This window comes from Camelina sativa, chromosome 13 (assembly GCF_030686135.1).
Source record: "Camelina sativa cultivar CO46 ecotype springtype chromosome 13, ASM3068613v1".
Classification (NCBI taxonomy): Eukaryota; Viridiplantae; Streptophyta; class Magnoliopsida; order Brassicales; family Brassicaceae; genus Camelina; species Camelina sativa.
Window position 1 is genome coordinate 13241547 of NC_141892.1, and position 16383 is coordinate 13257929.

General features: G+C 34.2%; 2 protein-coding genes and 2 non-coding genes across 4 annotated transcripts; 1 reads left to right on the plus strand and 3 right to left on the minus strand.

Annotated features, from left to right (window-relative positions):
- Positions 1-1060: 1060 nt before the first annotated feature.
- Positions 1061-3063, minus strand: LOC104736735 (protein neprosin-like). Its single transcript, XM_019234564.2, has 7 exons — positions 2957-3063; positions 2790-2861; positions 2285-2431; positions 2033-2197; positions 1877-1930; positions 1631-1777; positions 1061-1498 (listed from the first exon to the last, which is right to left on the minus strand). Exons 1-7 carry the CDS (start codon positions 3023-3025, stop codon positions 1127-1129), a joined length of 1026 nt encoding a protein of 341 aa, XP_019090109.2. The 5' UTR covers positions 3026-3063; the 3' UTR covers positions 1061-1126.
- A 6979-nt stretch (positions 3064-10042) lies between these two features.
- LOC104707022 (uncharacterized) lies at positions 10043-12036 on the minus strand. Its single transcript, XM_087482169.1, has 3 exons — positions 11731-12036; positions 11280-11370; positions 10043-10393 (listed from the first exon to the last, which is right to left on the minus strand). The coding sequence occupies exons 1-3, from the start codon at positions 11798-11800 to the stop codon at positions 10264-10266; spliced, it is 291 nt and encodes a 96-aa protein (XP_087338295.1). The 5' UTR covers positions 11801-12036; the 3' UTR covers positions 10043-10263.
- A 585-nt stretch (positions 12037-12621) lies between these two features.
- TRNAC-GCA (transfer RNA cysteine (anticodon GCA)) lies at positions 12622-12692 on the plus strand. Its single transcript has one exon. It is a non-coding gene; the product is annotated as a tRNA-Cys (tRNA).
- Positions 12693-15089: 2397 nt separating this feature from the next.
- On the minus strand, positions 15090-15163 carry TRNAD-GUC (transfer RNA aspartic acid (anticodon GUC)). The gene has a single exon. It is a non-coding gene; the product is annotated as a tRNA-Asp (tRNA).
- Between the last annotated feature and the right edge of the window lie 1220 nt (positions 15164-16383).

The following is a 16383-nucleotide window of genomic DNA, read 5'->3' on the forward strand; positions in this document are numbered from 1 at the left end:
ACTAAAAAAAATCTGTTACCATTAGATGTCAAACTAGTAATTATTTTTCCGTTTATAAATCTGTCGCACAATGTGGCAGATTTTTTAAAGAAAAAAAAAACTGTTACAACAATAAAAAAAATCTGCCACAAAATTCCTAATAATTTGTTTTAAATAATGAAAATCTGTCATGATATTATAAATAAGTCTGTCGCGTACAAAAAAGTCTGTTGTTCAAAAAAATATGTCTTTACATCCTTCAAAAATCTGCCGTAAAAGACTAATATGTCGTTAAACTTTCAAATTAATCTGCCATCCAAAATAAATCTGCCAAGAAAAATCTACTATGGACAAAAGAATCTGCCACTTAACAAAAAGTTTGTCATTACTTGTTTGGCAGATTTTTATTATTTAAAAAAAAAAATCATAGGAATTTTTAAACAAGGGTAATATTGACTTTTTTCCTAACAAAGCATAAAAGGATATTTTAGGCATGAAAATAACCCAACTAACCCTCAAATTTTATGAGCTAATCTAGCAGTTAACTGCTCAATTTGGGTCAAACTAGTAATTTTCCCTTTAATATATTAAATATGAGTATTTTTGAAAATAGACACCAATAAAGGGGGGTGTATTGAAACAATGATTTTGGAGGATTTGATGGGATTTAGAAAATTTGGAATTTTGTTAGATTTTAGGGGAGTTGATATGATTTATGGTAAAATTCTTTCAAATCTCACCTAAAACCATGAGATTTGTATTTCTGTATTTTTAACTAAACAAATCCTCCAAAATCCTCCAGAATCCCTAAAACTTATTAAAATCCAAATCCACAAACTGTTTTGAATAACAATGGATTTCAAAGTAAATTTTTAAATCATCAGTTGAATAACAGTGGATTTCATGATACTTTTTAAAATACATGATTGAATAACATAGGATTTGTAACTTTTACACAAATCACTTAAAATGTCAAGTTGAATACACCTCCTAAAGAGTATTTTTAAAAAGTGACATAGAAAAAATGTATTTTTGAAAATACATATTTTAAAGATTCTCGTTTGGACTTTGGTAAGAAAAATAACATTAGAGAAATTTTTTTTATTCAAACTTTGAAATTAATTGGTTGATACATATATAAAATTCATCAAACACCACAATTTCCACCTGGTCCTCCAAATGAAAAGGCCACTCCAGTGGATTTAAGATAACCCCAATATGTCACCCTATAGCAACTATAACAATCAGCATGACATCTTAGTTTCCCATCTTCAAGATAAACTCTTTCATAGTACGAATTTCTAACCACAATGTTTTTAAAATGTGCTGTCTTTTTAAAATCTGCAACCGGAAAATGTCTGTTTCCCATTGGAGGACTAATTCCGTCCGGAGATAAATATGTATTTCCTCCATATCTTACTAGAGAAGCTCCTTTGTTTAAGTACGTAAATAACTCTTTCGGCCAATAACCAATTACTTCATCAAATATGTTAAGTATCCAGTTTCCGCTGATTGGATCCTAATACATATGAAACAAAAAAAACGAAAAGAAAATACTTTAAAAAAATATCTAAAAGGTTAAAATAATTTTATAGTTTCATTGAAACTAAATCTATAAATCTTTTCGTAAAAAAACTAAAGAGAAATTTACTTGATAAACTTCTATGTCAATGGTAAGGCTTATTTGACCATAGACGGATGACCCCCAAAATTCATTTCCAATAATGAGTTTCTGACTTGTAATCACAAAGCCAGGACATTGCATATTGTAGCATCCTGTTTTTCGATAACCGTCTCCCTCAAATAAGAAAAACATTACATGTAAGAATATTTGTTACATATTTATTTTAAGCTAACCATTGTTCTTATGTGAATAATATTAACTTAAAATACTCACAGTCCAATATATTGTTAATCTTGTGACACTGTCACCATATAATCTTGGATGCACCTACAATAAAAGAAAAGAAAAAAATAAACATATAGTTATGCATGTATGTTAAAACCACATGATTGCTTGTGAAATGCACATATCTCGGTGGTATGAACTTACGGCCCAACCAACTTGTATACTATTGAGTTGAGATGCAGGTCCATTTTCTAACCATATTTGACTTTTGCTGTATTGATTGTTTTCCAACTTTAGATCATGAAGACTTATTTCTGCTTTGGCTCCTCCATAGATAGTTCCATCTTGCATGGTCTCAATTGTTGCAAACTGTAAATGTAGTGAGTATATTAGTCTTAATAACTAAATGAGTCTTTGTAACTCCTTTCAAAAACAAAACCGTTGAGGGAGACATACATGTTGACCTAAATACTCGGCTGAATTCAAATGAATGCTCTGAGATTCATTTCCTTTTCGTAAAATTGCAACTGTTCCTTTTGGACAATGCTCTTGTGTGATAGATTTGTTGCTTCTTTCAGTATTGCCATCTAAACGGAATGTTTCCTATATGCATCACAAGTAATAAAAGAAAAGTAAGATTCGGCACAACAAATGTTTCTCGAACTTGTTGTTTCATAGTTGATTGATTGATCACAATTATTCATTCTAATATATAAACTAAAATTTACATATTTTTCCAAAATGTTCTTTGGAATGCATCGTTAACCGTAACAAGATGATAGTATGAAACCTGAAAACTGATTTTTTTTTTTTTTTTGGTATGAAATACGATTTAAACATAGTTTTAAAAAATAAATAAATAGAATTTTGGAGTTCTAACTCGATATGAGAAATCTGAATTGATGGGATCGAGTAAGATCATATCTTAGTAATTTATATCTAATGCTAGTTACTATCTTACTTGAATCTTGTGATTTCTCAACGACGGGTGTTGGAAAGCTGGTTGTTTGTATATATCAACACAATCATAATCCTGTAAAATTTGTAGAAAAAATAGAGAAAAGTTGTAAAAGTATAAATGAAAATCTTGAAAAAATATCAAATAAACATAAGTTAAAGGAGTCTCACATCAATGTTGCCTTGTGCACCTTGTGTAAACATATAAACACAGAGACATAACACTAGATGTAATGCCATTGATAAGTTATTCTTTGTAGTTTTTCTCCAATCAGTTTCTCTATGATATTTTCCATTATAAATATAGTAATATACCAACTCGAGTCAACGACTATTTAAAGCACTGGTTTTTTATTATCTTTTTACGAAAATAACGTATGCATACATTTTTTTGGTCAACAAATAAATGCATATTTAAGGAAATATGGCTAATTGGTCATATACAATATGCCTTATAAATATAACTTACCAAAATTTCCTAAGATTCAAAAATATTTGCTAAAGCGATACTAAAATAGCCAAAATACTCCACCAACAATTATTTAAATAAAAATATTGTCTTTTTTGGTTTCTTATTTCTTAAAACATTTTGTCACATTATTATTTACTTCTTATGCATTTATTATTAGAGATAATGATTTGGGCTAAAAATATTCTTAAAAAAATGTTTGAAATTTCTTTTATGAAGAAATATAATTTAAATTTAAAGGTAGATGTGAAAACGATTACATCTAGATTATATACTGTATATGTATATATTCAAAAAAAAACGTTTATAGGAATAGAAAAAAAACCTTTTTTAAGTAAAGGAAATTTATGTAAAAATAATAATATAAAAGCTACTCCCTTTATTGTGAATTTATTTTATAAATTATTATGTAATAGCCGTATTAGTTATGTTAATTAAATTTAATTATTTAAAAATCATAAAAATATGGGAATTATTTCAGAAATACTCATTCTCCAAAAATGTCCATTTTACCTATCCATTTCTAAGTATGCAAAATCATTAAGTTTTATAAGGTTTATAAGATACTTCTGGAAAGATCAAAACTCTTTTTTAGGATTAGGATGGTTTTGCTCCAAGATGAATTAGGGAAGGAGTATGTCCGACTACATTCTGAGCTAGAAGCGTTGATGTAAGGGATGAGATGCCTGATCACTATTAAAATGAGTTTCAAATCCAATTGTTATTAACATATAATAAAATTAAAAAAAAGTGGTTGTTATGGTTTCTTAAGAACCATACGAAATTGTTAAGATTACTCGATAAGACATAAATTATATGAATTTGATTTTTAAACACACATAACGCAGGCAATGGATAGTATTGTGACTTCTTACTTTTCGGCGATGTTCCGAAAGTCCAGTATTATTGGTATTTCTGACATGGTTCAAGAAGTTAATCCATTGATTACAGAGAGTATGAATAGGGAGTTAACGAGGAGATCTCTGAATTGGAGGTGCATAAAGCTTCGTTTGCTATGCATCCGGAAAAAACACCAGGATCGGATGGTATGACGACTATGTTCTATCAGAGATTTTGGCCTTCTTTAAAAAGGGATTTGGTTGTTTTGGTTAAAGAATTTTTCCGAACTGGTAAGTTTGACAATAGATTAAATGAAACAAATATTTGTCTTACCCCGAACGTGGATAAGCCGAAACAAATGATGGAATTTTGACTGAGTATCTTTGTAACGTAAGATATAAGATTATTTCTAAGATTTTGAGTTTCCAACTTAAGAGAATTTTACCGTCTCTTATTTCGGAGAAACAATCGGCTTTTGTCTCAGGACGTTTGATTACATATAATATTATTATTGCTCAGGAGATGTTCCATGGGTCAAAGACAAATCAAAGGTGCAAATAGGATTTTTCGGCTTTAAGACAAACATGAGTAAAGCTTATGATCTTGTGGAATGGTCGTTTTTGGAAGCGGTCTTGATTCGGCTGGGTTTTGATCATAAATGAATTTCATGGATTATGTGGTGAATCAGTTCGGTATCTTATCAAGTCCTATTAAAACCTCTTGGTTCTATTTTACCTGAACGAGGTTTACGTCAAGGGGATCCTCTTTCTCTGTATTTGTTTATTATTTACACGGAGGTGTTGATTGCTAATATTAAAAAGGCTGAGAGGGAGGCTGAAATCACAGGTATTAATATGGCCCGAGATTCTCCACCTATCTCTCATTTGTTTTTTCCAGATGATAGCCTATTTTTTTGTAAAGCATAGGAGGAGGAGTGTAAGAAGGTTATGGATATTATTGGTCAATATGGTAAAGCCTCGGGTTAAGAGGTCAACCTCGAGAAATCATATATCTTTTTTGGGAAGAAAGTCCAAGTACATGTTAAAGATCATCTTAAAACCGTCATTGGTATTTCTAAAGAAGAGGGTATGGGCTCCTAGTTGGGTATTCCTGAAAGACTTGAGGGTTCCTATGACACCCTGGTTTCAAGGATATGCAGAAAAGTTTACAAGAATTGATTTGACCACCTATGTCACAAAAATGCACTTATCTTTTTGGTCAAGGGTCCTGGAAGAACTCCAGAGTTAAGCATGCTTGAGCTGGAGTAGTCTCAGGATGGGTGACCTTCCAGGAAGTGACTGTCGGAACTGTGCGAGTGAGGACTAAACATAGAGAAAGATCGTGTGGTGATTTGTAGGGACGGTAACAAGTCTTTAAAGCCTCATGGACATAGCAATCGACCTAGTGAGAGGACGTGAGGCCCATTAAGAAAGGTGGACCCATGGACTGGGATTGGATATGGGACCCACTAAGAAGTGGCGGTTAGAGCGTTACAAGTGGTATCAGAGCCGAACCCAGACAAGTGTGGAGTCGAGTGGGCTCACATCGTCGGGGGTGACGGTCTTGGTGCGCAACAAGGATGTTGCGATCTGTTAGTGGGGGTGAATTGTGACATCCTGGTTTCTGGAACATGCAGAGAGATTTAAAAGAATTGATTTGACCACCTATGTCACCAAAATGCACTTATCTTTTTGGTCAAGGGTCCTGAGAGAACTACAGAGTTAAGCGTGCTTGAGCTGGAGTAGTCTCAGGATGGGTGACCTTCCGGGAAGTGACTGTCGAAACTGTGTGTGTGAGGACAAAACACAAAGAAAGATCATGTGGTGATTTGTAGGGACGGTAATAAGTCTTTAAAGCCTCCCGAACGTAGCAAACCGGCCTAGTGAAAGGACGTGAGGCCCATTAAGGAAGGTGGACCTATAGACTGGGATTAGATATGGGGCCCACTAAGAGATGGCGGTTGGAGCGTTACAAGTGGTATCAGAGCCAAACCCAGACAAGTGTGGAGTCGAGTGGGCTCACATCGTCGGGGGTGACGGTCTTTGTGCGCAACGAGGACATTGTGATCTGTTAGTGGGGGTGAATTGTGACATCCTGGTTTCAGGGACATGCAGAGATGTTTAAAAGAATTGATTTGACCACCTATGTCACCAAAATGCAGTTATCTTTTCGGTCAAGGGTCCTGAGAGAACTCCAGAGTTAAGCGTGCTTGAGCTGGAGTAGTCTCAGGATGGGTGACCTTTCGGGAAGTGATTGTTGGAACTGTGCGAGTGAGGAAAAAACATAGAGAAAGATCATGTTGTTATTTGTAGAGACAGAAACAAGTCTTTAAAGTCTCCTGGACGTAGCAAACCGGCTGTTGGATATGGATGGGCTCATGGGCCTAGTGAGATGACGTGACGCCCATTAAGGAAGGTGGACCCATGGACTGGGATTGGACATGAGGACCACTAAGAGGTGGTGGTCGGAACGTTACAACTCCCGTAATAAGGTCTTCATTTACGTTCGTGACAGGTTGGATGTCCGCGTCTATGGTTGGTCGGCAAAGCATCTAACAAAGGGTGGGAAGGAAATTTTGATTAAATTAGTAGCTTTGGATGGCCGCGTCAATGTCATGCTTTACACTTCCTCAGGTTTTAACGTTCAAGTTAACAAGCGCCATTTCAATTTTTTTGGTGGAGCTCCAGCGATAAGGATAGTGGTTTACACTGGGTGGCTTGGGTTAAGTTGTGTGAAGGAAAAGATAATGGAGGATTGTGTTTTAGAGCTCTAGTAAAATTCAATGATGCGATGCTCGCTAAACAATATTGGCATTTGATCGAGTTTCCAAATTCTCTGTTTGCCCGGGTGATGCAAGGTTGATATTTTCCGAACAAGCATCCTTTTTTTGGCTAAGAAGCCATATTCACCATCGTTTGGTTGGAACAACATTTTCTCGACCAATGACTTGGTAATGCGTGGTGCAAGGTGGATTGTTGGTGTAACATCCGCGAACCGGAATCCCGGTTTGGTCGTAGAGCGAGTAAGTTAAACATTGCGTTTTGGGGTTAGGAAAAACCATGGAGTAGTGTATAAAAGGAGAAACTCATGGGTTTGGCCGAGTTTGGCCGTTTTTGAGAGAAAAGAGAGAGAAGAAGCTGTTCTTGATGATTTTGGGAGATTCATAGCTGTTCTTGTGGAGATCTATAGCTGGGATCGTTTTAGGAGCTTGCTAGGAGTGTAGATCTGTCGTATTAGAGTCAGAATATTCTTGGCAAAGGTGAGTGTAAGACCATGGCTTACCTAAGCTTGAGATTTCTAATATTTTGCTTGTTTATGTGTTATATGGTTGATTCATTGGCTTGTTAGAACGTTGTTGAGTCAAATGAGGCTTTGGGAGGTTTTTTCTGTGGCATTTGCTTGTGTTTTTGTGGTTTAGGGACGAGGATCCGGCGAGGAGCTTCGGGGAAGATGTTGCTCGGTATGTTTGTCTATCGATGCACTATATGCGTAGGTTGATGTAATGTGAGGACAGCGCGATTTGACCGAGGAGCATCGGCCGATGCCATGTGGAGGCGTCGATCGATGCAATTAGGGATTTCGTGAAATGTCGAGCATACATCGGTTGATGTAGTGATGGTGTCGGTCGATGCAGGTGAACCTTGCATCGGTTGATGCAAGCTTGTGTCGGTCGATGCAACCCCAGTTGGTGTCGGTCGATGCATAGGTTGGTGTCGGTTTATGCAGTTTTCCTGGTTTGTTGTTTGTTTGTTGATTGTTGTTTGATGGTTAGAGATGTCTCAATTCTTGTGTGTATAGCCCGATAGATGGGATGATTGCCTCATTGAGTGTTTATAAAATACTCACGCATCTCATATGTGTTGTGCTGTAGGTAAAGGCAAAGTGTGATCGTGGATTCAAGGCGATGAAGAGGAGGTTGTTCTATTGGCTCGTTAATGTGTTGTCTGGCTTCTGTTAGGTTGCTAGAGTTGAGTCAGTAGAACATTGCTAGGTTGCTGGTTTTATGTTTTATGACTTGGTTGAATTAGCACTAGTATTGGTTTCTTATTTATTCGTTATTGGTTACTGATTAATGGTATATGTTGGTTATTTTTCTGCTGTTTGGTTTGATTGTGGTTAGGCGGCTAGTGGGTATATGACCACTAGTTGAATTAGTTAATTATTATATTTAAAAAAAACAGGTCGGGTCGTTTCAGTTGGTACTGGTGCAGATATTTCGGTATGGCGAGATCCTTGGATTCTGGATCAACACCCTAGACCAACTAATGGTTGGGGTAAAACTTTGCATCCAAATTTAATGGTAAATCATTTAATTAATCCGGTCACCAGGGAGTGGCATTTACCTATTCTCTAGGAGTTTATGGATCTGGAGGACATTCTGATAATTCGGAGAATGACTATAAGCAGGTCTCTTAAGCCAGACCGGTTGGTTTGGCATTATGCTAAATCTGGAAAATATTTGGTCCGTTCTGGCTATGAACTGGCAAGGGAGATAACAAAAGAGGTCGAATATGGCCCAACATGTACGGCTTTAAGAGCCCAGGCATGGAAACTCCATGTCGCTCCAAAAATTAAGCATTTCTTTTGGCAAATTGCTTATGGCTCTCTTCCAATGATGGATAGTTTAGCTCATCGAGGTGTCCATTGTGATACCAGGTGTAAAAGATGTGACTCAGCGTGTGAGATAATCAACCACACTTTGTTTCAGTGCCCTCGCTCATGTCAGATTTGGGGTTCGACACCGTTTCAGGTTTCTTTAGGGGGTTTTCCTTATGTGTCTGTGTACTCGAATCTTGATTCCATCTATTGGACTGGATTATCTCCTTTAGGAGATCAAGAGTCATTTAATCAGTTACCCTAGATATTATGGTCGGTTTGGAAGGATAAGAATAAAAAGGTTTTTCAAGGTACACAACTCGGCCCGAATGAGGTGCTTACGCAGGCTGTAAGTGAAAAAATATTATGGGAAGAGGCATAGTCTCCGGTAGTGGTTCCATCCGCTAGTCCCGTATCCATGGATACTGTGATTCCCTCGAGGCTGTCGGGTTGTGAGCCCACTTCAGGTATCGGTTGGTAGTGTGGTAATTATAATGCCCAGACTCTATTGCTAGGTGCTAGATGTCTCCGACGAAGCTCCTCCCCACTCCACGTAGAGCTGGAGTTCCTGATTTGGGCTATGGAGTGCATCCTTGCAAACAGCGTTTCTTGTCAGCGAGACGGATTGTGCAGATTTAGTCGCTATGGTTCACGCTTCTGGCGACTAGACTGCCTTTTCTAATCTCCTGGACGATCTTTTCCTTCTACGGACTGCCTTCCCTCATTTCTCCTTGTCCAAAATTTCTCGCTCAAAATTTTTGAAAGCGGATTGTATTGCCCGGTCGTCTAGATCTTTAATTTCTGCATTCTCTTTTGTAAACTCTTTTCTTCTAGTTTGGATTATCAACCTTGGAGTCTCTTTCTAATTATTTTTTGGTTGACAAAAAAAAAGTATTAATTTTAATGGTTAAATCTTATTTCAAAACATTTTTTTTGGTGTGGAGAATTAACAAATTAGGAAAATTTCTTTAAATTATTTTTTTGATAAATTAAAAACTCTATAAATTAATAAATTTTAGTTGTCTAGAATTATTAATTTATGGATGCAAATGGTTGCACTCAATTAATAAATTGAAAGAGTTGAACAAATATTCAACTCACTTTTTACAATTTGAGATGAATAAGTTGAAAGAGTTAAACAAACTTATTCTAACCCCTTCAACTAAAAAGATTAGAAAATTGAACAAATTACAAAGAAATATTCAACACATTCATCATGTACATAGTTTCTGTCAAAACATTTTCAAATGTCATACTGAAACTCCGATGAGGGGGCACATACTGTAGTTCTCGAATAATGTGAATTTTGGGATAGGCTAATAACAAAACGACCATGCTTAAAAAATCGAATGTAAATATGAAAAAGTTTTATTCATTTAGCTTCTATACGTATCTTTTACATTTCTGCATCCCGTAATTTGCAGAAAAGCTGCAAGGCGTAGGGAATATATAACCCAGGATTAATCCATTTCAAAGTACAAAAGAAATATTGAAGAAACATGAAGTTTTTCATGAGCTATTATATGCCTAAAATAACAGAATAGGGAGGGGTGAGCCATGGTGATAAGGGCTTTTAGTCCTTATTTAAGTTTTCAGGCTTCAGAAATTTCGGGATACGATCAGTGGCTCCAGATTTGTGATCATAGTACTCCACTGCAGCAGCTCCAGCCAAAGCAGCTAATGTCAACGCCTGAGCATGCAACCTGACAACATGATCCAATACAGAAATGTGTGAGAGATCGAACGCTATAAACGAATTGAAAGATCATCATCATCATCATCATCATCAGTTATGAACCAACTATTTGCTTGAGAATTAAGAAACGATTGAAAGCTTAGCTCCCTCTTAACCCTAATTCTCTCTTAGAGATTAAGGTTAATTCTTGGGGCTTAGTTTCTCATTAATCAATAAAGACCATTATATAGGCCTTGATACAACTTAATCAAAACACTAGTAAATTATAGTAAATACTTTAACGTAGAATGGAAATTATGCAAACCAAATTCATAAACTAAAGCACCAAAACTAATTAAATAAAATGTCCTAACCAATGGACTAATCAACCTAACCGTAGTCTTGTATCACATCATCATCAATGCATAGCAAAGAAACAATCTAAGAAAAGTTTAAAATTGTAATGGACAGATTTTAATATATATATATATATATATATATATATATATATATATATATATATATATGATCGAATAAAAGAGAAGATTTGTCTAGCAATACAGAACAGATGGGAAACAAGGCAGCTCATAGTAAAGATTGAATAAAATGATGATTCCACATTTAACCAGTGAAGAAATGAAGAAATGAAGAAACAATAACAAAGTTTAATCCATGCTTTCTCAAGCATTAGTTTTCAATTTTCATTTAACTGATATAGTTTGTGACTATGCCAAATGATCTTGTATGATGAGTGTACATAAACAAAGTTACTTTGATGAAATACACAAGAAGTTTAGAATCAGATTTTTGAATTGAATAATGTACACCTTGTACCATCTAAGAAAGGCTATATGTAACCCAAGATTTAAAAGAAACATATATAATAGAAGCATTAAGATTTAGAAAAATAATACCTAGCGTGGATGATTCTGACACTGGTTTTCATGGCAGGTTTTGACCAGTTATAGGCGATTGAACCAGAGATACCACTTAGCCATAAGCAACCTAACCAACAAATTTCAAATTCAGAACCACAAAACTCATAAATGTATCAGAAGAAACACAAAACTCATAAATGTATCCTCATCTCCAATGTTACGAAACCAAATCCACACAAAATTGTGAAGCAACAGACTAACTTCGATTTTGAAAAACAAAACAAAACCCTAAAGAGGTATCAAAATTGAGATAACTCAGATCCAAAAATCCAAATCTGAGGAATTCCACAGATCTAATAATAACGATGAACAACCACGAATAAATCACACGAAATTCGATTCGTGCGTTCTTATCACGCTAAGGACACAAAGCTACGAAAAGGATTTGTTGGAGGATGAACACAGGAATTAAGAGTGAGAGATTTACCAACGGTACGAAGCTTGTGTTCGATGATCCATTCCCTGACTTCTGCAAATTTTGTCTTTGATTCCGCCATTGTTGATTTAAAATTTTAAGAATTGTTAGAGAGAATATTAAAAAATAAAGATATGAGCGTCGAGAGGGGGGCTTTGGTTTTTAAAGCAAGCGGTCCAAGGCGGACGACAATTCTGACGAGGAAGACAAGTCCAATTTGGTAACTTGCTTCATTTCTCTTATTCGTGTATTTGTATTTCATTGTTTAAAAAAAGATTTGCAGAAAAGAGATTGATTTTTCCCTATTTTGAATAGAATAGTTAGAATATCAAAAAATTGAAAGAAAACTTGTGTTTTTTTATTTATTAATTTTTTTATTATTAAAATAAAAAAGAATGCACAGATATATATGTCTCTTTTTCTTCTTTTATTGTGGTACAGTTCTATTTGGGACAGCACATGCTGTGCTTTATCAAAAAGGAAATGTTCTCTTTAAGTCAAGGGAAAAATTGAAATATAAAAATTTATTGAGAATTACTCCTCAAGAGAGATAAAATACCCCATTATAGAGCTATAGCTCTATAACACAACATAACGTATGTTCTGATTCTGGGGTTTACATATACTCATAATTACTGTTATAATTGAAATTGAAGAAGATTTCTTTTTAATTGAAAAAAACTCAATATAGATGAGTTATAAATGTATTTCTAATGATTTTCTTAATATTATTAGAAATAAAAAAAAGTAGATTTTAATTTTAATTCAAAAAAGGTAATGAATTTACAGTCAATAGTTAATGGTTCTGGTTTGTACTAGATTCTATATTTTGTGACTTAAAATCTATATATATATTTTTTTTGGAGTTGAAAAAGAAAATTGGAATCTAGTTTCTATCGTTTTGGCGGCATGGCCGAGTGGTAAGGCGGGGGACTGCAAATCCTTTTTCCCCAGTTCAAATCCGGGTGCCGCCTCAACAACATACTTTAAATATCAAACGTAGGAAAAGACTCTTGATACTTTCTTTTCGTTATTCTAAGCCCCCGGCTCTCGAGGTTCTATTATCTAACCTAAAGTTTTGCCTATCAGATTCAAGGAAAACTTCAAGTAGTGGAGGGCAATCTGTAAATCTTTACTTGCCACTACTAATTTAGTTCCATTTACTGAGTTTTCAATTAGATTGGATAGCCAGAGAGGGAATTTAATTAATAGTTTTGGAAAGGACCTAAGATACTTTGGATATAGACTCATGAAAGTCTCGGAATGCTCAGACATTCAATAAATATTAGATTAGATTAAGAATTGCCTTTCATTTTACTTCCAAAAATAAAAAATCATAAAAGAAAGAAAAAGTCTTCTTCTTTCTACATGTGAGTCAGATTCCTTGGATACTTCGAAAAATGTCCGTTTGCTTGTGTTTACATCTTGTCGATTCTACTAGAAATTCTATAATTAAGAATAACTCATTATAAGATAAGATAAGTGGATTTTTGGAGTAGTTCGTCAATGGTGACCAAATACCTCTCCCTTTTTTTGACTCTGCACCAGTGATTTCACTATTATTAGTGAACAATAATGGAATAGTTTCTTCATATTCATAGAAATAGGGGGCAGAATTCACATGGGTATAGTAAGTCTCGCATGGGCTGCTTTAATGGTAGTTTTTACATTTTCCCTCTCTCTCGTAGTGTGGGGAAGAAGTGGACTCTAGAAATACTTCTAATTGCGGTAATAATCAAACTCTATCAACCCGTATCAACTGTTTTCGTTTTCTAGACCGTTCGGCAATTTTTTTTAATATTTTTTTTTTAGAAATTGGATGTATGTTTTATTGACTCATTTTCTATTTTTATATCAAGGTTTACACGGTTAACCATTCATGGGGTAACCCCTTTCGAAATCTGAAGAAGCTTCCATCGAATTGGGATTATCCGTATTAAATGGATCAAACAAACAAATGAAATTGAGAAAGTATGTACATACATTTCATATTTTATTTCATTTATATTGACGTTTATAAAGAAAAAGAGAGATATAGGTGGATTTCTTTATATTAAGATATTTCACTTGTATCTTTATACATTAAAATAACCATAATGGCTAGTATGGTAGAAAGAGATATCTTTCTACCATACTCATACTAGCGGGCCCCTTAGGATACTACTGAATTTAATGCATTCCTTTCATTTAAGACGAGAAATTGAAATCTTTTTTTTTTTATTGTCATTGATAGTAAAATTTTATTCAAATTAATCATTTTGACTAACGGTTTTTACGTAAATTATAAGCAAAAAAGCAGTAGGAACGAGAATGAAGAGTGCAGTAGCAATAAATGCAAGAATATTTACTTCCATAATTTAATCGTTTATTATTATTTTTTTTCTTTGGAATATCTCGGGATTTAATCCCATAGAGATGAGAAATCTTTCGCTTGTAAACTCACTCAGATTAATTAGATTTCGATGATATCGAATGAAAGAAATATCATGAATAACAATATCGGAGCTATAAAATCGATTCATCGTCAAGAATTTAATAGTATAACATAGGAAGATCTTTTATCCACACCGAATACATAATGAGATTCCTGATCCAATCAAAAAAAAAGTTATTTATGATTCTTTTTCCCAGCTTTCCTTTCTAAAACCTAGTTGTTTATTTTCCTTGTACAATCATCTGATGAAGTATCATAAAAAACTTTTTCGACTTCGAACAAAAAGGGTTTCTAAAGAACCTTAAATAAACAATAGAAATCAATATAGAGAAAACAAGTACGAAGTTCAATTTGAAAAAAAAAAAAAATTGAAAGGGTTTGTCATCTTTTTGGAAAACAAAAAAAAGGGAATGTGACAAAGACGAGTCCCAGTAAAAAAACGAAAATATTCAAAAAAATTAACGAGTTAATTTGTCTTACGAGTTTTTTATTCGACATCGCCTCTAATCTTTTAAAAGAGCATATTCATTAGGGAAGACGCATTTTATCTTTATTTTTTAAAAAACCTCTTTCCTTGGTTGGATTCGAACTATTTAAAATTCCTTGACTTCACAGAAAGAAAAGTATATATATGTACTCTTGACAAATGTATTATACGCTACCCTATTCCATTTTCCTACACGAATTAATGGGAGAGCGGTTGACAAAAAGCGGAAACTCCATACAGTATCTCTTTCTTGAAGTGTTGAGTGTTCTCAATAATTATAATTAATTTACATAAATTATAATTAATTTACATATGTCTCTCTACCCTAGTTAAAATAATCGACCCTTTCTTTTGCTTTATGAAAAAAAAAAAAGAAAACAAAAAGATAAATGAAACCATTTTCATCCCCTTGCCCAGAAACAAAAAGGGGAGTTGATGTATTGAATCCGCCGGGACTGACGGGGCTCGAACCCGCAGCTTCCGCCTTGACAGGGCGGTGCTCTGACCAATTGAACTACAATCCCATGGAAATCAAGTGGGTAGCTTACATATTCCTTCTTACGATTTCATTTTAATCATTTCAATTTGAAATTCAAATTTTTGTTTTGTAACAACGAAAGTAACAAGTGATATATTGATATCTATATGGATATCACTTTAGTGAGAGCAAGACGGATTACTGGGTAATCCTTGCATTATTATCAAATCGATTGATAATCTATTTTTTACAAAAAAAATAGATTATTTTCCCGACTCTATTCATTTCGGAATTTTTTATGAAAAAAAAAATAACTAAACACAAGAAATAAAGAAAAAAGTAAAGTCGAACTATACCCTGAAATTTGACCTTTTTTTTCTTACCCTTCTCTGTCATTTATGCAAAACAAAAAGGGTTATGTAGACAGCGAATTATTGGGCCGAGCTGGATTTGAACTAGCGTAGGCATATTGCCAACGAATTTACAGTCCGTCCCCATTAACCGCTCGGGCATCGACCCAGGAAGAATCTATTCTAACTTTATGGATAATCCATGATCAACTTCCTTTCGTAGTACCCTACCCCCAGGGGAAGTCGAATCCCCGCTGCCTCCTTGAAAGAGAGATGTCCTGAACCACTAGACGATGGGGGCATACTTGCTCAACCGCCATCATACTATGATCATAGTATGATCAGTTTTTTAAAATTGTCAATATAACCAAATGGTATGACCAGCTTATAAGGTTTTTTCTTTTTTCTATAGAATTCTATATCATTTTTTTTATTTTACATTTGTATTCATATTCTAATCATAATTCTATAAAAAATCTATATATTTTCTTTTTTTTATTTGAAGTGGAAATATTATATTAAATAAAAAAAAATCTAAAAATCGTCTAGTACGGAATCTTTTCAATAAGTGATTGATCTAACATAAAAAAAAAGAAGGTTAAGTTTCATTTTTTTTACTTTCCTTCATAGATTGCCTCATCTCATTGTTAAGAAATAGTAGTATCCCTGTCTAACACTAATCCAAGAAAGTAAGCCAGAATCCATCTTCTAATTAGGGAAGAAAGGTGGGTTTATAAGTTAAGTTATCAAAATTTGCTTTTTTTTTTTAGAAAATTATTGTTCAGAGGATAATCCGTATCTCTTCATCACATGTCAAGATAAAATATCTTAGGTCTAGGTCAACTTGCTGAGTACATGTATAAATAAAATGAATTTCGTTTTATTTCTATGCGGTGGGCAATTTCAAATAAAATAA

Bases quoted from the DNA above. Each gene is read 5' to 3' on its own strand.
- LOC104707022 (XM_087482169.1), bottom strand. From the start codon at position 11,800: ATGGCGGAATCAAAGACAAAATTTGCAGAAGTCAGGGAATGGATCATC. The intron at 11,371-11,730 runs GTAAATCTCTCA...TTTGTTGGTTAG, and splicing joins ACACAAGCTTCGTACCGTTG to GTTGCTTATGGCTAAGTGGT. The intron at 10,394-11,279 runs GTATTATTTTTC...TCATGTTGTCAG, and splicing joins GTCAGAATCATCCACGCTAG to GTTGCATGCTCAGGCGTTGA.
- LOC104736735 (XM_019234564.2), bottom strand. From the start codon at position 3,025: ATGGCATTACATCTAGTGTTATGTCTCTGTGTTTATATGTTTACACAA. The intron at 2,432-2,789 runs GTAAGATAGTAA...TGATGCATATAG, and splicing joins TGAGAAATCACAAGATTCAA to GAAACATTCCGTTTAGATGG. The intron at 2,198-2,284 runs GTATGTCTCCCT...CTACATTTACAG, and splicing joins CCGAGTATTTAGGTCAACAT to TTTGCAACAATTGAGACCAT.